General features: G+C 42.7%; 1 protein-coding gene across 1 annotated transcript in view; it reads left to right on the forward strand.

The window, feature by feature from the left end:
- Nucleotides 1-3,510: 3,510 nt before the first annotated feature.
- The window catches only part of ATM (ATM serine/threonine kinase), a 123,215-nt gene continuing 100,142 nt past the window's right edge, over nucleotides 3,511-26,583 (forward strand). The window contains exons 1-12 of the mRNA XM_075851593.1: nucleotides 3,511-3,581; nucleotides 9,783-9,858; nucleotides 10,310-10,412; nucleotides 11,244-11,356; nucleotides 13,339-13,484; nucleotides 13,995-14,159; nucleotides 15,678-15,843; nucleotides 16,952-17,190; nucleotides 18,626-18,795; nucleotides 19,355-19,527; nucleotides 20,350-20,721; nucleotides 22,405-22,602. Coding sequence (XP_075707708.1) covers nucleotides 10,341-10,412; nucleotides 11,244-11,356; nucleotides 13,339-13,484; nucleotides 13,995-14,159; nucleotides 15,678-15,843; nucleotides 16,952-17,190; nucleotides 18,626-18,795; nucleotides 19,355-19,527; nucleotides 20,350-20,721; nucleotides 22,405-22,602 — 1,814 coding nt within the window. The 5' untranslated portion in view covers nucleotides 3,511-3,581; nucleotides 9,783-9,858; nucleotides 10,310-10,340. The remainder of the gene's footprint in view (nucleotides 3,582-9,782; nucleotides 9,859-10,309; nucleotides 10,413-11,243; nucleotides 11,357-13,338; nucleotides 13,485-13,994; nucleotides 14,160-15,677; nucleotides 15,844-16,951; nucleotides 17,191-18,625; nucleotides 18,796-19,354; nucleotides 19,528-20,349; nucleotides 20,722-22,404; nucleotides 22,603-26,583) is intronic.

Raw genomic sequence — 26,583 nt, forward strand, 5'->3', positions numbered from 1 at the left:
AAAACTTCCCCCAGCTGCCACCACACGCAGTTCCGGGTGAGCGTAACACGTTTAGCGTTCCGCTCACAACAAATTATTATTTATTACAATTAGTGTAAAAGGAAGATCCAGCAAATGTACATTAATATATACAGACACACAAATATTATTTTCCCTCAAATATTACTGCTATACTACATCACAGTCCCAAACTAGTCACTGGCTGTGTTGAGGGGGGTCTATAGAAACATTTTGGGAAATGACATGAATAACAATAAAATGTACGAGAATGTAATATAATTCCTTAATATAATGCACTGGAAGCCTCCTACTGAAAAATATATTGGATTAGCATAAGAAATTCACCTGTAGGGTGTGTGTACATGAGGTGTTTTTTGTGGCGGTTTTTGCCACGATCGGTAATTGTGTCAAAACCGAACCGTTTTTAAAAAACAATTACCGTGATTGCGGTAAAAAAAACGCCACCAAAAAATCTACTCATGTAGACATACCCTTAGGTCCATGCTAAATTTTACACATGGCGATAATCGCTCTGTCCGGTCAAGATAGACAGCAGTGAGATATCACTCATTATTGCCACTAGTTCTGGGGGCACATGAAATTGTGTATGGACATGTGTTCATCCTCTGCTTAACATTAGTGGTCTATATCACTGCAATCTACGGTAATCGCTAAGTGCGATAATCGAAGCACATAAAATAATTTCTTCAGACTACCAGCCTCCATAGGACTCTTTCACACTTGTGTATTTTGGTCAGTATTTATAAGCCATAACCAGGAGTTGGTCCATTTAGAAGAGACTTTTTGGTCACGCGGTAAAAAACGCATCAAAATCATGCTGCGGTTTTTCCATGTGCGGTTTTTACAGGTGAAACACACTTATTTTACAAGTCTCACCTGTAAAAAATGCGCAAGCAAAAACTGCTTCGGAAACCACTGTAAATGGCAGTAAAATCGTGTGCCGTCTTGCCGGCCAAAAACGTCTCATCTAAATGCACCCTTAGGCTGGGTTCACACGACCATGTTACGTCCGTAATGTACGGAACGTATTTCGGCCGGAAGACGCGGACCGAACACACTGCAGCGGGCCGGGCTCCTAGCATCCTAGTGATGTACGACGCTAGGAGTCCCTGCCTCTGCGTGGAACTACTGTCCCGTACTGTAATCATGATTACAGTACGGGACAGTTGTCCTGCAGCGAGGCAGGGACTCCTAGCGTCGTACATAAGTATGATGCTAGGAGCCCGGCTCCCTGCACTGTGTTCGGTCCGGGTCTTCCGGCCGAAATACGTTCCGTACTTTACGGACGTAACATGGTCGTGTGAACCCAGCCTTACACGAAAGAGGTAAAAATCTCTGCATTATTATTTATTTCTGTGTAGGATCCAATCCTGGTTTTGGCTTACAAATACTGTTGCAAAATACTGACCAAATACACGCATGAAAGTGGCCTTAGTGTAAATTCACACAGTGCATTTTGGTGCAGTTTTTTTATGCCGTTTTTGAAGCCACAACTTGGAATGAATCGTAAAGGGAGGGTAAAGGTAAAATTCTACTTCTCTTTTTTTTAATCCACTCTTAGTTGTGTCTTTAAAAACTGAACCAAAACTGCCCTGTCTGAATACACCCTTATGCCATAGTAGAGGGATCCTACAATCTGGACTGCCCCCTCTACTAGACAGAGCAGAGCGCTTCTGTAAAGAGTCCGTACATTACATAGCGTTTTTCCTCTGTTGAGGTGTAATTTGAAGCTCCTGGGCCCCAATGCAATATCTGTGATGGGTCCCGCACTTAGCAAGTGCTACTTATAATACTGGTGTCTTATGTGGTGACGCTGATGTGAACAGGCCCTTATCCCTGTGTCCTGCATCTACTATGTTTATATAATATTTTATTGTTACATTAGTATTGTTGAAAATCCACTTAGTGAAAATGATAACAGAACAGATACTGGGTTACAATAGCAGCTGAATGTACTTTGAGGTCATGTTTATTTTCAGGCAAATTTCGGAACGTAAAATACTCATAAGGCTGGATTCACACGAGCATGTTCGGTCCGTAAAGGACGGAACGTATTTCGGCCGCAGGTCCCGGACCGAACACACTGCAGGGAGCCGGGCTCCTAGCATCATAGTTATGTACGACGCTAGGAGTCCCTGCCTCTCCGAGGAACTACTGTCCCATACTGAATACATGATTACAGTACGGGACAGTTGTCCTGCAGCGAGGCAGGGACTCCTAGCGTCGTACATAACTATGATGCTAGGAGCCCGGCTCCCTTCAGTGTGTTCGGTCCGGGACTTGCAGCCGAAATACGTTCCGTCCTTTATGGACCCAACATGCTCGTGTGACTCCAGCCTAATACGCTCTGAAATACGCCTGCAAACAGCTTCCTATGGGAAATACACTGTTTATAGGCGTATTTTTACGCTGCTGATACGCCTCCGAAAAATACACTTTGTAAAAAAGAAGCGACATGTCACTTCTGGAAGCATTTTAGGCCCACTTTACACTGAGTTTTTTGCAAGCAGAAAACAATTTACCTCAGAATTCCTTCCTTTTGAACTGCCTGCACATATATTTCCGCTTTTTTTCACTGCATTTTTCACCCATAGCCATTGAAGCTAATTCAAGGACCCCAGGCAAAGAAGGCTGCGAAAAACGCTTAGAAAAGCCACATGGGAAGAAAAACGCCTCTGCCTCCCATTGAATTCCATGGGAGTCAATTTCGGCAGTAATTTGGCGCTGATTGCAAAGCGGTTTCCACTTCAAAATCAGCGCCAAAAACCTCAGTGTGAACTGATCAACAATCTGATTTTTCCCATTTCCCTTTGACAGTTATAACAATACGCTTCAAAAAATGCTTGTAAAAAAAGCTCCAAGAACAGTTTTCTCTTCAAATTTTTGTGCCGGTAACATGCGCTGTGTGAACATGGCCTTATTTTTTATTTTTTTTACTCAATTTGCACATGTACTGTGTGTCTCGGCTCTGGTGGATGATGAGAGTCCCTAGTAGGAGGATCCATCCCCATGATATCCATATGCTCTGATATGAATATAAACAGAACCCTTGCCATTCAGGAGTCTGGGAAAGTTGGGGACAAATCCCTATTGGTGATGTACATATGGCCTTTGGTTGTCACCCAGCTTTCCCAGACACATATATAAATTAGAAACATCTAAAACAGGATATTTATAAACTACAATAGAAAAGAATAGAAAAATAAAAGACTTTACACAAGAGGCAACTGAGTTACTATTGACATTTTTATTTTGGAGGGATTTAATTTATTGTAATAAGATATGTTTTAATGAATACAATACATCCTGTATATCCTCGTCTGTCTCCTAGGGGTATATAGGAGCCATTGTAGCTGTATATAGCAGCAGTTTATTTGGTTATTATTGTATATTGTATTTATATATATCTTTGCTGTCTGGTGATGTGTATACATGACATTGCCATGACTGAGCGCCACCTGCTGGCCGGAAGGAAAAGTGAAAGTGGCGGAGCGTTTTGTGTGTGACACAGCAGGCAGCGTGGAGGGAACTGGGGGAATCTACAGGAGAAATCCGAAGAGGTAATTAAGTGGTCGGGGCTGGGTATGGGATAGCGGAGGCTAGGGGGGATACAACTGTGTTCACACCACCTGTGCCAGTCCAACCATAAATGCACGTCTGTCGTAATAGTCCTGTATATATAATATATACGCAGTTCTGTAACAATAACCCCAGTAGTGAGAAAACTTCTCGTTGGATGATGTTGTTATTCATAATATTTCCCAGTACTATGCGTGAAACTATAAAGATGTACATTTGTTGCAGGCTATGTTTGTTTATTGGTTGTTTGGCATAACTGTCATGGGGTTTTCCCATGAAAAATATTAATGGCGTATTGACTGTCTGTGCATTAAATGTCTGATCATGAGATGTAGCAAAATTGTTGCAAAGTAAAAGTAAAGTAGTTGCCCCACGGCAACCAATCAGATTTCAGCTCTCATTTTCAGAGGCCTTTTGTAAAATGAAAGCAGCAACCTGATTGGCTGCCATGGGCAACTACTTCGATTTTCATTTGCACCAGTTTTGATGTGTCTCTTCCTGTATGCCATTAATGTTTGTCATGGGGAAACCCCTTAACAGGGAAATATTGGTAGGACCATAGCGTTTCTAATTGTAATAATGTAATCAAAATATTTAGGGTTCTATCCGCTGTTAGGTTCAGGGTTCTGTATATGTTTATCCTGTTGCTTAGTAACATGGGATAAGGATGATGGGTAAGGGTATGTTCACACGCAGTGAGCAAAAACATCTGAAAACAGCTCCTGATTTTCAGATGTTTTTTTTGACAACTCGTGTTTTTCGCTGCCTTTTTTACGTCCGTTTTTGGAGCTGTTTTTTAATGGAGTCAATGAAAAACACCTCCAAAAACGTCGAAAGAAGTGTCCTGCACTTCTTTTGACGAGCCGTCATTTTACGCGCCGTATTTTGACAGCGACGCGTAAAATAAAGGCTCGTGGGAACAGAACATCGTAACTCCCATTGAAAGCAATGGGCAGATGTTTGTAGGCATATTAGGGGCATTTTTTCAGGTGTAATTCGAGGCGTAAAACGCCCCAATTACGTCTGAAAACACTGCGTGTGAACATAGCCTAAGGCTGGGTTCACACAGAGTTTTTTGCAGGTGGAAAATCTGTCTCAAAATTCCGTTTGGAAGTTTGAGGCAGATTTTCCTCTCCCTGCACGCCGATTTTCGCTGTGTTTTTCGCCCGCGGGCATAAAACGCAGCGAAATACGTTTTCTCTGCCTCCCATTGATGTCAATGGGAGGTCAGAGGCGTAAACGCCCGAAGATAGGGCATGTCCCTTCTTTCTCCCGCGAGACGGTTTTACCTCTCGCGGGAGAAAACCGCCCCCGCCTCCCATTGAAATCAATGGGAGGCATTTTCGACCGGCTTTTGATGAGTTTTGCGGCGCGGTTTCTGCATCAAAAAACTCTGTGTGAACATAGCCTAATACTTCAGGATATCCACATTATCATGAACATCCAGTGCTGTCACACGTAGTCTATAGAAAGGGCTGGTGAGCCATGTTTAGACTCTCCTCACCCTGAGGTAGATATTAGGTAGGTACAGGGGAATCCAGCGTGTGATAATCCTCTACAGCAGGGCAGTATGTTGTGGAGATTTGTGGGCCCCTCTCCTACGTTCTAGATTGACGTCTCCGGCGTCCTTTACACGAGACGCCTATCAAGGGGGGAGCGGTTCAGCAGGTGTTGCCGTTGACAACCCAGGGCACTTTACTAAAGAATGAACGCCCATCGGACACTTAGCGCTTTATTAGAATACGACGCGTTACTGAGTCAAATCAAATTTTATTAGGTATACTTAGATTATCATAGCAAGCATGGGGATGTTTAATCTGTTTTCCACAAGATTTATTTAGTGGTCTTAACCGGTTAAGGACTAAAGGGCCTTTTACACCGGCCGATAAGCGGCCGGTGCAGCGAGCACCGATCAACGAGACATCGTTACTCCGATCACTCGTCCCCATACATAATTATCATGTCGTCAGTGTGTCTCCCTGTTTATACAGGGAGATGTGCTGCTACAACGATAATATTTCGCTACGATCCCTCATCTCCCCGATTATCGTCAAGTGTAAAACCCCCTAAAATTTCACGTAGACGGTCCTGCTTAAACCCGTGCCAATTCATGGCATGGTTTTAAACCGGCTGCCTGGGGCAATTGGGCAACTGAATGTCAGGTGCCCAGCAGTCGGAGACTGCTGTTTACAAGACAGGAACTCTTTTCACATAGAGGCAGCGGCAACTGATCACATGATCGCTGGAAAGCTGGTAGCGGGAAGCTACTGCTGGTTTTACTAGAGCTAGCACAACCCTAAGACTGAGTTCACATGTCGTGGTTTTGTTGTGGATTTTCAATGCAGATTTTAACATTTGCAATGCAAAGACTGTGATCCGTAACAAAATTCACGGTGAATCCTCGACATGTGAACTCCGTGACAATAGTTGCTGAAACACGACAGGTTTTCCCTGTAACTGGCTCTGCTGTGCAGCCCCAGTAAGGCCCTTCAATAAGAGGTTCAGGCGGGATCGGCCCGAAGATTGAAAAGGACGCCTCTTTTTCCCGCTAGCTGAAAAAAATTAGCTAGTGGGAAAAAGAAGCATCCAACTCCCATTGAAATGAATGGTAGGCGTAAATTTGCGGCGGATTCCACCGCAAATTTCCTTTGTGTGAACATACTCTTGCACACGACCGAAATCGGGCCGGGAAAAAAGATTGGAGTGTCCGGTGGATTTCCCGATCTGACCGCGGTACAGGTGAACGGGCCTCCTGGCATCATAAATGAAGAAAAATGAGAGAGGAGGACAACGGCGCTCCTCTAAGGTAATATTGTAAGGAACGGGGGACAGTGTGAGCAAAGAGGTGATACACCCACCTGGCAGTGCTGTGCTAAGATAGGCACATCACTATTGTTTAGCGTGGAAACAAGAATTCATGAAGATCGTTATAGACGTCGGCTGCCATCCGCTGCTATCCCACGAGAGAAAATTCTGTTCCCGGGGAGATCGAACACAGGATGTGGAGAAGAAAAGTTGCAGTATTCGGGACACGGTGCCTGACACGTAGGTATTCAAAAGTATTTTTCAGTAGACTTTATTTGTAATAGATACTACGTGTTTCAGGACCGGACAGGTCCCTTCCTCAGGTTCATACAGCAATACACAAGAAACCGGCATCATATGAACCTGAGGAAGGGACCTGTCCGGTCCTGAAACGCGTAGTATCTATTACAAATAAAGTCTACTGAAAAATATTTTCTTTTGAATACCTATCTGTCAGGCACCGTGTCCTGAATACTGCAACTTTTCTTCTCCACATCCTGTCCTGGCATCATAGACATATTTATGATGCTAGGAGTCCCTGTCTCCCCGCGGAACTGCTGTTCTGTACTGTATCATTTTGTTCAGTTCGGAGACCGGGACTCCTAACATCATAAAATGTCTATGATGCCAGGAGTCCCGTTCACCTGTACCGCGGTCCGTTGTTCATGGCCCAAACTCGGTCGTGTGCAAGTGGTGTTAAAGAGGCTCTGTCACCACATTATAAGAGGGCCTATCTCCTACATAAGGAATTGGGCGCTATAATGTAGGTGACAGTAATTCTTTTTATTTAAATAAACAATCTATTTTTACCACTTTATTAGCGATTTTAGATTTATGCTAATGAGTTGCTTAATGCCCAAGTGGGCGTATTTTTACTTTAGACCAAGTGGGCGTTGTACAGGGGAGTCTATGACGCTGACCAACGCAGTGCCAGATCCATTGTTTAACGGATACCAGTAGCACCCAACGGACCACGTCAGGTTCAGCCATGGCATTGCTGTAAGTACTAAGGGGAGCTCCATTTTGGCTACTAAGGGGAGCTCCATTTTGGCTACTAAGGGGAGCTCCATTTTGGCTACTAAGGGGAGCTCCATTTTGGCTACTAAGGGGAGCTCCATTTTGGCTACTAAGGGGAGCTCCATTTTGGCTACTAAGGGGAGCTCCATTCTGGCTACTAAGGGGAGCTCCATTCTGGCTACTAAGGGGAGCTCCATTCTGGCTACTAAGGGGAGCTCCATTCCGGCTACTAAGGGGAGCTCCATTCTGGGGGGGGGGGGTGTAAAGCCTCAATTGACTTGTAAGGGCACACTTGTAAATTCCCATTTGCAGTGGACATCATTATTTTATGTATAATGTGGGCATCAATTACTCTTCAACTGGTTTATGTGGACCCGGCTTTATAGCATGTCGTTGCTGGTTCGTAACTTTTAGAGCTGGTTCCTAGGTCTGGTCAATATGTGTCCTGGTCTCTTATAAAGTGATTGCTGTGTATTTAACTTTATACCCGGAGAACCCCTTTTATTAAATGTCAGAGCCGTGGTGGGGGTGTATGAAAACACATCAGGTGAAGAAGCAGATACTTGACTAATGTAAAGTTAAATTTTGTGTTTCTATTGCTGGTGTGTGAATTGTGCTGGTATCCTTCCAAGAAGAGAAGACCTGGCTTGTGCTGCTGTATCTTTGTTTTCCCCGTGACTCGTGTAGATATTTGGCCATTGACATGAGCTGGAGTGAGCCTGTAGGCCTTGCTTAGAGAGAAAGTGTTTTCCTTTGTTTGTGCCACTATAATGTGAGTTGTCAGTTGTATTATAAAGTATATAGATTATTGTACTCTGCTCAACCATATAATGTTGTGTTGTCTTGCAAAGTGCGATTATAGATATTGGTCATGTCGGGGATAACTTGTAAGCTTAGGAGCCTGTTTTGTTTATTACATGTACATAGTTGCCAACATTTGAAATTTTTTTTTTCCAGGGACACTTAGGGTATGTTCACACGCAGAGTCAAAAACGTCTCAAAGTACGGAGCTGTTTTCAAGACAAGTTTTTTGCGGCATTTTTTACGGCCGTTTTTGGAGCTTTTTTCAATAGAGTCTATGGAAAACTGCTCCAAAAAGTCCCAAGAAGTGTCCTGCACTTCTTTTTCGCGGCCGTTTTTTTAAGTGTAAAAAAGCGCCGCCAAAAACGCTTCGTCGGAACAGAACGCCGTTTTCCCATTGAAGTCAATGGGCAGATGTTTGGAGGCGTTCTGCTTCCGATTTTTCGGGCGTTTACGGCCCAAAAAAAGGCCGAAAATTGGCCGTGTGAACATACCCTCGGGGTGTGGTTTCTAGGTAATATGTGCTGTCCACTACTGGTAAAAACCAGCGCAGATAGTGACACACTCATTGCCCCTTGTAGATGGTTCTCCACACCGCTCCCAGTACATAGTGCCACACACTGCTACCTATAGATATTGCCACACATTGATTCCTATAATAATGGCACATGGCCAATGTAGATAGTGCCACAGTGCACTCTGTAGATAATGTCACAGTGCCCTCTGTAGATAACGCCACGGTGCCCTCTGTAGATAACGCCACGGTGCCCTCTGTAGATAACGTCACGGTGCCCTCTGTAGATAACGCCACGGTGCCCTCTGTAGATAACGCCACGGTGCCCTCTGTAGATAACGCCACGGTGCCCTCTGTAGATAGCGCCACGGTGCCCTCTGTAGATAGCGCCACGGTGCCCTCTGTAGATAGCGCCACGGTGCCCTCTGTAGATAGCGCCACGGTGCCCTCTGTAGATAGCCGGCCACAGCGTCAGCAGCCCTCTGGCTGGAGATGTCGGTCCAGGGGGAACCTCTGATGTCATTGTCCATATCAGGCCAAAGCTCTGGGTGGGGATTCCGATACAGGAGGAGCCTGCATCCTGAGAACGCAGATACAATTGAATATTGCAGTTGCCAAGACACGTCCGGGACAGTAATTTGACGGGACTGTCTCTGTAAATTCGGGACGGTCCCGGAAAATTCGGGACTGTTGGCAACTTTGCGTGTATATTTTCATACCATTATAAAAAGCAACTCCAGCCAAGATCAGAAAAATGATTTGAAAGAATATTTTGGGTGGAGTTACTAGTTATCCATGTATTGTTACAGCTCAGGACTATACAAAAAGTTAATTATAGTGCCATGTTAGAAGGTTTGATCGGTGGGGGTCTGGGTTCTGAGACACGCCCCGATTGCTAAAAAGTCAGGACTGAATAGCTCGACTAAGTGCTTTGTCCCACTCATGTAGGAGAGGTGGAAAAAGTAGATTGCTTCTGCTCTTTTATCTAGCGTTTGGTTGTTTGTAAATGCTCTTTACACAAGTTTTTTTCTGATTCCGGTAACAGGGGCAGGACTGTGACAACTTTTCAGTATTATTGGTTTGTGAACGTGGCGGAAGAACATGTCATAAATGCCTGAGAGGTATTTCATCTATTCCCTTTTATGCTCTTGCTGTTGTAAACCCTGAATGTTTGCGATTTTGACATTGAAAAAGTTTTTTAAATGTGACTTTTTGAACATTGAAATCTAAAGCCTATTCAAACGAGCGTGTGTCAAATCGGCCGTGAAAAACTGCAGTTTTTTTACGGCTGATTCGCACCTTTGCATGATCCGTTTTCATGGATCCCTCATAGACTTGAGTCTATTGCGGGATCCGTAAAAACTGACAAAAATAGGACAAGTCCTATTTTTTTCACGGGCCCTTCACACGATCCATTAAAACAACGGCTGCGTGAACAGGCCCATATAATTCGATGCAGCCGAGTGACGGCCGTAAAGAAAACCTTCCGTCACACAGCCGATTTATACACTCGTCTGAATAAGGCATAAGACACTGTTGTGTTTCTTATTTTAATTGGTGTTACTCCTCTAGGCTGCTCCAAAAGACTTGAATTTTCAGCGCCATGAGTCTTGCTTTACATGAGCTCCTTCTCTGCTGCCGACAGCTGGAAACTGACAAGGCCACAGAAAGACGGGTATGTTGTTCTAATGCTGTGTTTGCCAACCAGTGTTTAGTGGAGACAGTAGTGGTACGAGGGATCAATTTATAGTATGGACGGAAGGCAAATCCTATTGTTTCTCCCAAGGATGAGTGGTCTAGGAGGTGCCCTGCATCCATAAATCTCCTCCGATTTTAATCTAACAAAATACAACAAACCAATACTGTGTTTATAGGGGTGATGGGGTTGATAAATGTCCGCAAAACATTAATTTCATTGACAGGTACCTAATGTCTATGGAAAGGAAAAATTTTTTTACATTTTCCCTAGCAAAGAATGGGCAAAATCCTTTGTCACCATTTGGCTTAAAGAGGACCTGTTCTCTCTCCTGACACGTCTGTATTAGTAAAAAAAAATTGTGTTCCTCATGACAATTTTGGAGAATCTTTTCTTAAATCTCTCTGTGTTGTGTCGTTCCTCTGTTATTCATCATATAAATTTACAGAATAATTGACAACTGGGTTACCAGTTGGGGGTGTGTCCCTACACAGGCTGAACATGTCCAATCATTGCTGACAGAGTGAGACTGTGTAGGGACACACCCCTTTGACAAGGGGAATGACAACACTTAGTTGTCAATTTATTCATACATTTCCAGGAGGAACAACAATAGGAACGACACAATGCAGCTGCTTCAGAATTGTGTTGTTTTTTTTTTAATGCGGAATACAAGTCTTTACTAAAACAGACAGGTCAGGAGAGCTAGCAGGTGCCAATTGAAGTAATATTCTGCTTTTCTATGACATTGTTTTTACATCAGGAGTGTATAGTTCAGTTTTCCTGTAATAAAATGTTGCTACATTTTAGAAAGAAATTGATAAGTTTAAGCGGCTACTTCGAGATCAGGAGACCGTCCAGCAGTTAGACCGTAACTCTGATGCTCGTCATGGTAAACAGCTGAACTGGGATACTGTATTCAGGTTAGTGACGCTTTTGTTCTCCATCATGATGTGCAAGAAGCAATAAAATGTATCGCTGCATTAGGTGAGAATTTTATCAATAGATGAGAAGTCTGAATTGGCCTGGATTCAGTAAGTTGACAGAGATATTCCCTAGAAACTGTGTTCCATGCTGATAACACAGTTGCAGCAGATTTGTTGGCAGCACATTCTTTCTGCAAATCCAACATCCTAATGCTGCTCTATTGGCTTGAGATCTGCTGGTCATTGTAGTACAGTGAACTTACTGCCATGTTCATGGAACCAACTTGACGTGACACGTGCTTTCTAACATTGCGGGTTAATCTGCTGGGGATTGTCCAGTCAGGGGGCAGTCTTTTATACTGATGACCTATACACACGATATGATCGGTGGGAGTCCAATCAGCTGATCTGGCTGCCTCCAAGCACCAGAAGCTATACAGGGTCAGTTCTGGAAGCACAAGGCTCCGACTACTGTATAGCGGCCATGCTGCAGAACTGCAACTCTTTTGCTTTTTATTTGAATAGAAGCAGATCTGCAGAACGCCTGCTATTCTATGGCTGGAGCTATCTGCTATCTATGGCTGGAGACCACTGCATAACTTCCGTTCCCTAGAGGCATCTGCAGCAGCTGATTGGTTTGGGGTACGGGTGTTGGACCCCCACCCATCATATACTTTATAGCCACAGTCTACCCATCTTTAAAAGACTTGTCTAGGCATGGGGTGGTTTTTCATACTGATGACCTATCCACAGGATAGGTCATCAGAATGAAAAACCACCCCATGCTTGATCAACCCTTTTAAAGATGGGTAGACTGTGGCTTTAAAGTGTTACACGTACTTCAGCAACAAGAGTCAGGTAGACTGTTGCAATTAAACGATGCTCAGTTAGTATAAAAGGGGTTGCCCACTCTGTTAGAATGGTGCGACCCCTAGAAATCAGCTGTATTTTGACGGAAAACCCAGCAGCAAGTGTTAATTTCTCCTGCAGCGCCGCCACAGTGGAATGAAAACATTTCATTAATGCACAGATATGCCAGGTCCTCCAGAGAGAGAGAGAGAGAGAGAGAGAGATGCTATTTGTATCCATGATCCGCTCTGGCTAATCGATGAAGTTCCTGAAGACAACCCATGATGACCAACTTTTTATCTGGAAACCAGCATGATGATCAGCTGATCCTCACAGGTCCGGCTTCTGTAACCACCGGTGATCAGCTGATCGCCACAGGTCCGGCTTCTCTAACCACCGGTGATCAGCTGATCGCCACACGTCCGGCTTCTCTAACCACCGGTGATCAGCTGATCGCCACAGGTCCGGCTTCTGTAACCACCGGTGATCAGCTGATCGCCACAGGTCCGGCTTCTCTAACCACCGGTGATCAGCTGATCGGCACAGGTCCGGCTTCTCTAACCACCGGTGATCAGCTGATCGCCACAGGTCCGGCTTCTCTAACCACCGGTGATCAGCTGATCGTCACAGGTCCGGCTTCTCTAACCACCGGTGATCAGCTGACCGCCACAGGTCCGGCTTCTCTAACCACCGGTGATCAGCTGATCGCCACAGGTCCGGCTTCTCTAACCACCGGTGATCAGCTGATCGCCACAGGTCCGGCTTCTCTAACCACCGGTGATCAGCTGACCGCCACAGGTCCGGCTTCTCTAACCACCGGTGATCAGCTGATCGCCAGAAGTCCGGCTTCTGTAACCACCGGTGATCAGCTGTTATCGCTGGAGAAAGCTGGGTCTGGGCTGCATGGCTGCTATTCAACTGAATGGCCGTCCATGTGTTGCATGTATAGGCTGCGTCCACCAAGATTGAGGAGGGTCCCTAATAGGGTATTTGAAAATGGGTTTTCTAAACCGCATAACCCCTTTAAGGATAAATGCATGGATTCATGTGGTTTACTCCACAACAAAGCTGAAATTTTAAGATAAATCTATTATTATAAATTGACATTAAATACAATGTATCTTTGACAGGTTCCTACAGAAATATATATTCAAAGAGAATGAAAGCCTTAAATCTGCAAAAACAAATGTCTCCCAATCAACACAAGCTGCTCGACAGAAGAAAATGCAAGAGATCAGCAGTCTGGTTAAATATTTTATTCGATGTGCGAATAAAAGTAGGTGACCAATACCTTGTTTTACATTTTTTCTTTTAATGTTGCACTATTATACAGCAGAGGTCAATACATGTAAAAAGATTTCTTCACGTGTGATATCGTAATTGCATTTTCTGATCGAAGCAATACTAGGAACTTTTTCTAAAGTGAACCTTCTATGATATTGTCATTTACATCTCCCGCCAGAAGTTTATATGTGATGGCGGGAGACTAAATTGGCTGTGTTCTCCTAGGGAAGGATAACTCTGTATACAATGGAGCAAGGCACATATTTTTATTACGTACGAATCCATTAGAAAAATATTCTATATGAAATCGGAGGCATATGGATATACAGTAGGGCCCCATAAAATTCTATGGGTGCTTTATTATGGCTCCGTACAACTCGAAACTTGTGCGGAGCACTCATACAGCCGTGGGCGTGAAAAGTAAGAGTTGTATTGAAGGATCAGTCACTATTCTAAATTGCACATCCGATGGCTCTAACACATAAGTGTCTTATATCTGCAGGAGCTCCACGGTTAAAATGTACAGAGCTTTTACTTCACGTGACTGACACTGTGAAAGACCCCACAAAGTGCACTGCTTATGGAGCGGATTACAGCAGCATCCTGCTGAAAGATATTCTGACGGTGCGGAAGTACTGGTGTGAGATTGCACCTCAACAATGGGCAGGTACGCTGTGTTATCTATCGAAAAAGTGCATATGTATATTTAAAGGGACGGGTGTCGAGGGAGCTGGTACCCACATCTATTAGGCATTTATGTAATTTTACATGGATATTCACTTGATCGGGAGAAGGCTGTAATACTGTGAACCACCGCTACAAGTGTGTGGCGATTCACAGTACGAAGCAGATAAGGAATAGCAGCTATGGCCCCTTCAAAACAACTGGTTGACGGAGGTCCAAAAAATCTGACCCCCACCGATCAGATATTAATGGCCCGTCCTGATGATAGTCCATCAAGTGAAGATGTTGTTTAAATGCATTTTAGGTCATTATACTATAGGTTATGAGACCGGGCTGCATGAGTGTTCGGTTTAAGCTGCCCACACACATTCGATACATGTTGGCACGATCCACTGACCATCTTTTGTATATGGAAAGCTTCCAGTGGCAAATGTTAAGCGGAAACAAGGATCGGACATGCTAAATTTCAACTTGCAACTTGTGCCGGGATAAGTATCGGGTGGTGGTCTATCTCTTCCCTATTGAATAAACATGCACTCTCAGACTTTCACAGTAAGCATATTTATGGGGGAATTTGGCCGACCGTTATCTTATGTGTATTTCCAACTTAAAGGTTATGTAAACCTTTGAGCACATTTTTTTTTCTTCTATATAACTTAGTAGAGGATATAAAACAACTTTCTAATTGTTTTTTATGTTAAAAACATATGTTACTTTTTGAGATACAGCTTCTATGTACCCTGGATACATAGAAGATGTATCTTGCGCTTAAACCCGAATCCATCAGGTCAGCAGGACTGACGGCTTTGGAGACAGTGGGTCCTGCGTGTCTCTGACATGTATGTTCCAGCTATTATAGATCAAATCCATGTTAATGAACTGTCAGAGACACGCAGGACCCGCTGTCGCCGAAGCCGTCAGTCCTGCTGACAATGATGTTTTCGGGTTTGAGCACTAGATACAGCTTCTATGTATCCAGGATACATAGAAGCTGTATCTCAAAAAGTAGACCCCTTTTTTTTTTTTTTTTTAAATGTATTTTTTTAATAATAATAATAATAATAATAATAAACAATTAAATAGTTGTTTTAAATCCCCTATTATGTTGTTTTTTTTTTTTTTTGTTTTTTTAAATGTGCTCGAAGGTTTACATATCCTTTAAGAATGAAGCTTCGTTCACATCTGCACCAGAGATCAGGTCATTATAGCGACATAACAGAATAGCGCAGCATGCAACGCTATTTTGTCCGGTAAAATGACAGACACCATGATAGAAACCTGATGGAACCTATTAAAGTCAAGGGATTCTGTCGGGCGCTGTTGGTGTCCATCATGCAACGGATACCGCGCTTCCAGTATTTCTGTTGTTCTGCTTCTATGACGAAAAATGGAAACCCCCGACCACAGATGTGAACGAAGGCTTAAGCTAATGAACATGTGAAAAAAGTGTTCTATGGCATTGTATTTCTAGTTCTCATGCACTTCTACTTCTGTGTTGCAGATTTATTGAGCATATACTTCAGCCTGTACTTAAAACCAAACGGTGCAATAAACCGTCTGCTGGTGGCTCGTATAATCCAGACTCTTACCAGAGGCTGCTGTCTCCAAACTGAGGGCTTGCACTCCAACTTCTTCAAGTTCTTCTCAATGGTGATGCTCCCGGCCAGGTGACCAATGATTTGTCTGAAAAAGAAACCAGATAACAGAGAAATATTTTATAAAATGCAGTTTGTATCTAACAGTTTGTGTGAATGATGCCCTATACCATGAAGAAACGGTGCCACTTGTTGACTAATCAGAATAAAGAACACAGAGACCCTTTCATTCATCCCCAACTGTTATCCCCTCACCATTATTTATCTATGTCCAACACTCCCATTTATCCCTATGGAGAATGCCGGTGCATGTTCGTCCTGCTTTTCTGGCTGAGAACAGGGATTTGGGGGCCTACTTTCTCGGCAACTGTGGGTTTGAAGAGCTTAGACCCCCCCCCCCCCCCCCCCCCACTGAATTTACTTTTATGACCTTTTTCATTGACTGGTCAGTAAAGTAGAAAAGAAGCTTTATTGGACAATCACTTTAACAGAAGACCCCGGTGCAAGACCTTTACCATTATAATGGTACATTAAAGAAACCCCAAAACATTGTAATGAACTTGCCGTACTAGCGCACGTGGTGACTGAACAAGTTTCAGTGGCAGCAAAGGCGACCATGTTGGATCTGCAGATCAGTCTGTGTCCACATAACGTTTTTACACTAGGTTTGGCGTATGCGCTGGGCAGGATACCGGTGCATACTCCAAACTTCTCCATAGAGCCCCTTTCACCTTACAGATGCCAAAAGAGTGTCCTTTTTGGCATCTGCCAGGATGGTATGCGTTGGAATACCTTTTTTTTTGTCTCACAGGATAAGAAAGCATAATCTCCATAGGCATGGCGACCATAGGTACACGGTCACCACCTCGGCCTGTATGCCTATACATCTTTTTAGTATTTATGACCAGTTGACTCTCTAACTATTTATGGGATGTATTCTTTAGTGTTTATAGCTAGATTTGTTTGCTCGCACTTTACATGTGGTGGAGTTTTGCTTTATCATGACACTTGTCTTTCTACACATCATTTTTACAATTCGCTGCCGTTTCATTGTGCGTGATGTTTTTTTTTTGTTGTTTTTTCTATGTAGTATTTTAACAATGTTGAAATTTTGCGGTTAAATTATTGTGGTCTGTGTACCTTTTTGTGTTTATTGTGTCATTTTTATTTTTTTCCTTAGAGAAGAGAGAAACCTGCCTGGTTTAGACCAGATCCTTGCTGCTCTGAACATATTCCTTACCACGGCTTCTTTGAATCACCGTATGAGGGTGTGTAAATTGGGGGAAGATCTCTTCCCCATAGTGCTGCGTGTATGGACCCAACAGAGACCTAAAGATGCCTTGAAAGAAGAGATTGTGGAGTTTTTCCGCTTAATGCTACATATCCATCACCCGAGGGGAGCCAAAACTGTAGAAGAAGGTGCGTTCCACCATACTAGTGTTGTTGTTTCTTCAGTTTGCTTTTTTTCTGTTTTATAGATTGACATTATCTAGTGTTTAATACAAGTAGTGTTTCGTTTGCACATACACTCTATGGACAAAAGTATTGGGACACCTACACATTACACATACAGGAGCTTTTATAACATCCCATTCTAAATCTACATTCTACAAGATTTTGGAGTGTGTCTGTGGGAATTTTTGCCCATTAATCCAGAAAACCATTTGTGAGGTCAGACACTGATGTTGGAGGAGAGGGTCTGGCTCCAATATCTGTTCTAGTTTATCCCAAAGCTGTTAGATGGGGTTGAGGTCAGGGCTCTGTGCGGCCAGTCATGTTCTTCTACATCAAACTCCCCCAGCCATGTCTTTATGGGCTTTGCGTTGTGCGCTGGGGCACAGTCATGCTGGAACAGAAAAGGGCCGAACACCAAACTGTTCCCACAAAGTTGGAAGCTACATGTCTTAGTATGCTGACACATTAAGATTTCCCTTCACTGGAACGAAGGGACCTAGGTCGACACCTGAAAAACAGCCCCATAGCATTTTCCCTCGTCCACCAGACGTTACAGTTGGCACAATACTGTCAGGCAGGTAACGTTCTCCTGGCATTCACCAAACCCAGACTCTTCCATCAGATGGCCAGATAGAGAAGCGGGATTCATCACACCACAGAACGCGTGTCCACTGCTCCAGAGTCCAGCGGCGGCGGCTTTACACCACTCTATCCGACGCTTGGCATTATGCCTGGTGATGTAAGCATTGCATTCAGCTGCTCGGCTATGGAAACCCATGTCATGAAGGCGCACGATTTTTGTGCGGATGTTCATGCCAGAGGAGGTTTATACTCTGCAGTTATTGAGTCCGCAAAGTGTTGGCGACTTTTATGTACTATGCGCCTCAGCACTCGGCGACCCCACTCTGTAACTTTGAGTGTTTCCCTGGTTTCTAAACACTTCTACTTTACAATAATATCACTCACAGTCGATGGTAGAAAACAGGACCACGCTGGAATTCAGTGATATCTTTAGGAAACCCATTCTTTTGCAAATGTTTGTGAAGGCGACTGCAGGACCAGTGCTGGATTTTATACACCTGTGGTAATGGGACTGAATGAAACACCTGAATTCAATGATAAAGAGGTGTGCCCCAATACTTTTGTCTATATAGTGTATACAGATGTAGCAAAACTGAGTTTGTGCAGCACAATCAATTGAGATATTAAAATATATTTTCTGTGGTTTTACATAGAACTGCAAGTAGCCCTAGAGTTATCTCAGTAACATGTCCTAATCGGCTCTGCTACATCAGTGTATTTGTCTTTTTCATATATAGACTATGGAAATATTATCTGATGTAAAATAAAACCGCAATGACTGATTAATAGACTGACAGGACCATTCTTCGCTTTACAGGTGCTTACGCATTTGACGCTGATAAGTGGCAGCGAAATTTGTACAATTTGTATGACGCCCTGATGAGTGAGATCTGTCAGATTGGCAGTAGAGGCAAATACTCCTCTGGATCTCGCAATGTTGCAGTCAAGGAGAACTTGGTGGAGTTAATGGCAGACATTTGCCATCAGGTATTGTTTTATTAGTACTAAATCTGTAAAAGTTGCAAAAAAAAAATATCAAAAATATATAAGCCTGTTTGACGTTAAGTCCTGGATCCTAATCTTTACCCAAGGAGTCGTGTGCAAATGATTTTATCTTTACTTTAATGAAAATTAGCAGTCCCACTGATAATACAGGAGGTGTTGTGCTCGTTCACAGCAGCCAACGGAACAATCAGAGCTGCAGTGTAAAGCATAAGGGAGGAAAGGAGCCAACATCAGCCTGTGCTGTCTCTGCAAATAAACCAGGGAGGGGGATTTATGACTCTAATAGACCACACCAAGCACTGTAGCTGAGCTGGAGTCACTGATCATAGCTCTACCCTAATGGAGCGGAGATAAGAAGAGGCAACTAGAAGGACGTTAGAAGTAAATAAATAAGTTACGCACTACACAAGGGGAATAATATGGAAGACTACAACCGCACTTCCTCTTTAAATCAGTAATTTGCTATTTTTGAGTTATTTCATATTTTTATTAAGGCCAAAGCCCCATATATTCATCTTGTTCTCATCATTTTGTTTCTCAGCTCTTTACAGAAGACACCCGTATTTTGGAAATCACACAGGCATCCTTTGCTGTGACTCAGAGAGACCCTCTTGGCGGTGGGGCCCCAAGCAAGCGCAGAAGGATAGAATTGGGTTGGGAAGTAGTCTGTGACAAGCTTCAAAGATCCAACAATGATTTTGATGTCATTCCATGGTAAATATAATCCTCAGTCGCTCTATTTAAAACCTAAAAATAGGGAATTTAGATTGTGAGCCCCAATGGGGACAGTGAGTAAGGATGACCTCTTTATAGCGCTGCAAAATATGCTGGCACTATATGGCTGGGTTCACACGACTTATTTTCAGACGTAATGGAGGCGTTTAACGCCTCGAATTATGTCTGAAAAAACGGACATTGCAGGACACTTCTTGGGACGTTTTTGGAGCCGTTTTCTCATAGACTCCAATGAAAACCGCTCCAAAAACGCCCGTAAAAAACGCCGCGAAAACGTGAGTTGCTCAAAAAACTTCTGAAAATCAGGGGTTGTTTTCCCTTGAAAACAGCTCCGTATTTTCAGACGTTTTTGACTCGCCCTATTGTGAACATGCCCTATAAGTAAAAGAAATAAATGTTTGCATCAGTTGCACATTAATGCATTACGATTTTTTTATGAATGTGGATGCCAATAATTACCTACCCTCCCGGAAAGTCTGCTTTACACTGTTTTTGGGGGTATTTTCTAGATGACATTATTTATGGGGCACTCTGTGACAATGTTAATGGGAATGCTCTGTCTGATTTTATGGGGGCGTCGAAGGTGGGTGTGTGAAATATTTTCCATGGTGCACTTATTGCGTCGCTTCTAAAGTCTATTTTGGAAAGTTGGCAACCATATACTGTAGAATATTTATAAGTCTTCCTGTCAATGGCCTAGGCCTAGGTCCATCCGAGAAACAAAAAGTTTCTGTTTGTGCAGCGATTACACAAAAATGTTTTTGATTTGATTTGAATTGAGATCCTTTTTTTTTTTTCAAGGTTACAAATTGCAGCATGTCTGATAGCACGGCATCCAATGAGCCTACCAGGCAGCGAGCTGACGCCATTACTGTCCATCCTTCACCAGCTCCTGGCTGAGCAGAGACGAGGAGAGAAAGCAACCTTTGTGTTGAGATGTTTGAAGGAGGTTGCGATTTGCCAAAAGCAAAAGACAGATGGGACAGTCACCCCGAAATCAGATCTACAGAAGCTGTGGACAAAAATCTGGGCTGTTACTTTTCGTAGTTTAAGTTCTCCACAGACTGAAGCTGACAGTTTTACGTTATTAGGTGTCATCTTACAAGGAGGTCTAGTACCAGCGGACAGAGATTTTTGGAAGATTTTCTCAGGGTCTGCTGGCAAACCATCCAGGTAGTCATGTCGTCGTTATTTTATAATGAATAATTTATTATTCTCAATATTTTGTTCTACAAAGCAAATCTAAATTGGGCCTTGACAAATCTTAGCCAGGTCTAGAAGTCAACAATGGGATGATGTAGGGCCAGGGCCACACAACGCGATAGATTCACATTACAAAATCCAGAAATTGAGGATGTGTGAGCCCAGCATTAAACATTATATAAGACCCCCCTCCCTCCCATAGTTGGAATAGAGTTCCCATTGGTAGTTATAGCAATAGTAAAAATTGTGCCCCTTCCACTCTCTACTCCACTCCCCCCAGTCGTCAGACCAGACCTCCCATTTCCCCAGTAGTCACATTAACCTAGGGGTTTGCAATTCCCCACATAGTCAGAAATCATAGAGCTCTTCTTGGTAGTAACAGCAGCCCCCCACTTCCCGTTAGTGCTAAAAACTGTCTCTCCCACTCTCCCCCTATTTACCCAGTTGTCAAACTGGCATCGCAGCAGCCCATCAATATCCAGCTCCATGCAATTAGCATCAAGTGGAACCACCCGGCCACTAAATGCAAGGGCAAGGAGCAAAACTCATTGGACTGATTGTCTAATTTCTTGTGGAGCTCTGACAGGCCTAGCCAGGTCTAGGAGCAAGCTCCAAAAGTTAGGAGCCATCACAATGTATATCCAGGTTTACACAACCAGCAGCAGAGTATATGATGTGCAATTTTCAGAGTGTATTCAAAAGGCAAGTGGAACATAATAGAAATGTTTAACCTCTTACCTGTTGGCCAATCTGAATATTGGAAAGGGAAAAAAAAAGAGGTTCAACAAATGCACTGCACCCAGGATGTAAATGTATTAGCCGAGCCTGATAAGTCACTCAGAATTTTGCATATGCAGTTACATCTTTACCCTCTAGTAGTCAAATCAGTGCCCCATCATGTTTTCTCCCGTAGTCCTTCTAGCAGTCATCACAGCAGTGCCTCCCTCATTACCCCAGTAATGACAGCAGAGCCCCCCGTTTTCTCTAGTCACAGCATGAACCTTTCGCTACATATACTGTCCCTAATTAGTTAAAGCAGTGCCCCTTTTTTCACCAGTAGTTAAAGTTGCCCCCCTTACCCCAATAGTCACAACAGGGCTTTCCATTACTCCATATACTCCTCTCCAGCACACTCCCATGCTGCGGCCCTTGCTAGCTAAAATCAAGATTATTATTGTTTCTAATAAAAACCAGATAGTGAAACATAATTTTTTATCTAATTTTATTTATCTAGGGAGGGGGAGGAATGGAATCTATCACCTATTATCAATGGTGAATCCTGTATTTTCTATATGTAGGTGTTGCCTGTCATTATAATCCCACCTGTGATAATAATGAGATGAATGCTGAGAAGTGATCTCTATAGATCAGGAAGGGTCAGTCTATTGTGAGGCTCAGTGGCCAAAGCGAAAACTGCAAGATTTTAGGATTATTTTTTAATATGATGGCCAAAAAAAAAAAATAGCCAAAAATTATTAATATATGATTAACATAAAAGCTTGATTTAAACTATAGATCATTTTCTGATGACCCATTACCTTTAAGCTTCTACAGTTCATATATTTATTATCATAGAGTGAAATATGTCAAGATTATAGTTTAATGTCTGCATATGGGACAGTGATATTTTCTAATGGTGTTTATTTCTTTTAGCTTCGCAGTTCAGTGCTTGTGTTTGGCGCTCACTTCCTGCGTCGTCCCAGATCATCTTACTTCAAACCTTGAGCAACCGTTTCATGAGGGCAATTGTGGTAAAAGATTGCTGAAGGAAGAGATCATCAAGTGGTTGCTGTTTGGTCATTTGGATGATGAAATGGAGGACATAAATGAACACGCACCATTAATAAACCAGTAAGTGGTATTACACATGCAATATGTTCCAGGTTGTATTATGCCATAGTTATCACTGTAGGCCTAAATGTGACTACAGAGGTAGCGATTTGTCAGTTCACAGGCGATGAGCTATCGCCATATGTGAGCCCTGGTCAAAATCTGAACAATTAGAAGTACACGTAACAATTTTACGAACAAGACAATTCCATCCAACCAATGTCACTTTTGTACAAATGATCGCATGTGCAGCCAAACCTTAATGGCTTTGTACAGCTTTGAGTTCTGTTTTTTGTTTTTTATAATCAATAGATCAGTCAGTATGTTTAGTGTAACTTTGTATATAGTTTATATAAAAAATGTGTTTTAATTTTGGAGATAGAGCTGTTTTGTATTCTCTATACAGAGCAGCTGTATCCGTTCGCTTTACAATGAATCCGTCAGTCCCACGGACCTGACAGGTTCAGTGTCTGCGGGTCAGACACGCAAGATCCATCTGTAATCGATCACATGTAAGTTATGAACTTATATGTGATTGGTAGCAGCTCGATCCTGCGTGTCAAAAATTACATCCAAAAATTCTCTGCCATTTTTCTGCCACCCATTGATTTTAAAGAGGCTCTGCCACCAGATTATCAAATCCCTATCTCCTATTGCATGTGATCAGCGCTGCAATGTAGATAACAGCAAAGTTTTTTTTATTTTTAAAAACGATTATTTTTGCCTAAGTTATGAGCAATTTTATATTTATGCAAATGAGCTTTTCAATGGAGAACTGGGCGTGTTTTCTCGTTTTACCAACTGGGCGTGTATTGTGTTTTTACCAACTGGGCGTGTTTACTGATTTTACCAACTGGGCGTTGTGAATAGAAGTGTATGACGCTGACAAATCAGCGTCATACACTTCTCATCGTTCCCACCCAGCTTCTTTCACTGCAGACACACAGCGTGACATCACCCACAGGTCCTTCAACCTTGGCGTCAGAAGAGAGAAGAAACATCGGCTCCAGTCGTCAGAGGGTACAGTTGAATCTGCAGCAGCATCACCATGTGCAGGTAAGCATAGTAAACTCCCTAGAGACGAGCATATTACCCTCTCGGACGCCTGGAGCCAATGTATCTTCTCTGTCCGACGCCAAGGTTGAAGGACCTGTGGGTGACGTCACGCTGTGTGTCTGCAGTGAAAGAAGCTGGGTGGGAATGATGAGAAGTGCATGACGCTGATTTGTCAGGGTCATACACTTCTATTCACAACGCCCAGTTGGTAAAACCAGTAAACACGCCCAGTTGGTAAAAACACAATACACGCCCAGTTGGTAAAACAAGAAAACACGCCCAGTTGTCCGTTGAAAAGCTCATTTGCATAAATATAAAATTTCTCATAACTTGGGCAAAAATGATCGTTTTTAAAAAAAACAAAACTTTGCTGTTATCTACATTGCAGCGCTGATCACATGCAATAGGAGATAGGGATTTGATAATCTGGTGACAGAGCCTCTTTAATGGAGGTTCAGACTCTGAGACCGCTCGAAGATAGGGCATGAAGTTTTTTTTTTCCACGAGTGGACAAAAATCGCCTGGGGAAAGAAAATCTCTACCTCCCATTGAAATCAATGTGGAGAGTGTTATTTGGCATTGATTGCGATGGGGTTTCCGCATCAAAATCAGCCTACAAATTCTGCGTGAACTGGGTCTTCTACTTAAATGGGACAACAGTGGATCCCTGTTTAGTTATTGATTTATTTTTTTGGTACAATGAAGTATATTGATATCTAGATGTTGCTTAGTTCACATTTTTTTCGTGTGTTGTTTTCTTGACAATGTAACTACTGTTATACATTGAACTCAATAGTTAGACAGTATGCAGTATACTCCCATGCTCCCTCTAGTGGTGACTGCAGGCAGTCATCATGTTGAATTTAAACCCTATATCTATACAGGGGATTGGGAGCTCTGTATCAGAAAAACAAAGCTGTGATTGCTATAAAGATATATTAAGAAATTAATCCGCATGAATGGACCTTAAAACAACATGATCATGAAAGGTGCACGTTTACTTTAAAGATATTGGGGGAGATATACTACTTTATTAAAGTTAGACCAGACAGACAGAAACTGCACCATACGATAACATTGCTAGATTTTCGTTGTTCTGCAACAGTTATTTCTATTGTACTAATAGGACAATGGACCAGTATATGTTATTAATGTCTCATCCCTGGGACCCCCATTGATCACTAGGACAGGGATCCAGAGTCCCCTGTTCCTCCTCACTACACCCCCTGCGGTGAGGAGGAGCATGAGTGGATAAGCACGCGCCCTGCCGCTCCATTCAATGTCTATGCGGCTGACGGAAACAGCTGAGCATTATACTTGGCTGTAGGGCTGGGTGATTATGACCTAAATCAAAATCCCGATTAATTGAACATGTAACCTCGTGTAATGGAATTGGTAGGGAGACAGACAGGTGAGCCCTAATCTACCCGCCACTCAGTCCCTGCCTACTTGCACGGCCCGTCCTAGGCGACGGCGTACAACTGGGCGACGGTCCCTACGCTCAATAAGTGCACGACAGACAAACAGACAAGGGTACGCAGAAGCTAAGGCAGGGGTGGGCAAACTTTTTGACTCGCGGGCCACAATGGGTTCTAAAATTTGACAGAGGGGCCGGGCCAGGAGCATTTGGAGGGAGTGTTTGGGCCGGATATACTAAAGCATTAAATGTAGTGTGTGCAAACCTCATAGCACAGTAAGAACACTACAACCCAATTTATTAACTGTCTTTCAAATGTGAAAAATAGCCCTTATCAGTTAATAAATTTGTCTCAAGGAATATGCAAGATATGGCATTTACATACTATTTCGCAGATACTGGGAGGAGGAAATGTAAATAGATTAAAATAACATACGCACTGTGATTTATCAAGAAAAAAGTTCTGTTGACTCTGTAAATTAGCTGCCAACCTCTGAGCAGTAGCCGCCCGTTCTTGTGTTGACTGCTTGCTAGCATAGTTTGCATGCTTCGTGGCAAAGTGACGGCTGATATTGTACTCTTTGAAAACCGAAGGGCTTAATGGTGACGTGAAACGAAGTGAAAATTAAAGTGAAATAAAGAGAAATACGCGCCACATTAACCCCTTAATGACCGGGCCATTTTGCACGTTAATGACCAAGGATTATTTTTTGTTTTTTCATGGTCGCATTCCAAGAGTCGTAACTTTTTTTTTATTCCGTCGACATAGCCGTATAAGGGCTTGTTTTTTGCGGGACGAGTTGTATTTTGTAATTGCACCATTTTTAGATGCTTACAATATATTGATTAACTTTTATTAACTTTATTTTAGGAGAGAATTGAAAATAAGCAGCTATTCCAGCATTAATTTTCACGTTATAAATTTATGCCCTTTACTATGCAGCATAAATAACATGTTACCTTTATTCTACGGGTCGGCACGATTACGAGGATACCAAATATGTAAAGGTTTTATATGTTTTCCTATGTTTGCACAATAAAAACCCTTTTAGAAAAAAATTACTTGTTTTTCCATCGCCGCGTTCCAAGAGCCGTCATTTTTTTATTTTTCCGTCGATGTGACCGTATGTGGGCTTGATTTTTGCGGGCCAATGCGTAGTTTTCATTAGTACTATTTTGGGGTACATAGGACTTATAGATTAACTTTTATTTTATTTTTTATGGGGGGAATGGGAGAAAAGAGAGAATTTTGCCGTTGTTTTTTGCGGGTTTTTTGGACGCCGTACATCCGGCGGTTTCATTAATGTGTTCATTTTATTGGTCAAGTTGTTACGATCGCGGGGATACCATATATGTGTATGTGTTATTTGTTTTGACACTTTTACTGAATAAAACCACTTTTTGGGCAAAAAAAGTAGTTTTATTTGATTTTGACTGTAATTATTTTATTTTTTTTCAACAAACTTTATTTAACTGATTGACATTTTTTTTTTAAGTCCCACCAGGGGACTTCACTATGCGATGTGCCG

This window comes from Rhinoderma darwinii, chromosome 2 (genome assembly GCF_050947455.1).
Source record: "Rhinoderma darwinii isolate aRhiDar2 chromosome 2, aRhiDar2.hap1, whole genome shotgun sequence".
Lineage (NCBI taxonomy): Eukaryota > Metazoa > Chordata > Amphibia > Anura > Rhinodermatidae > Rhinoderma > Rhinoderma darwinii.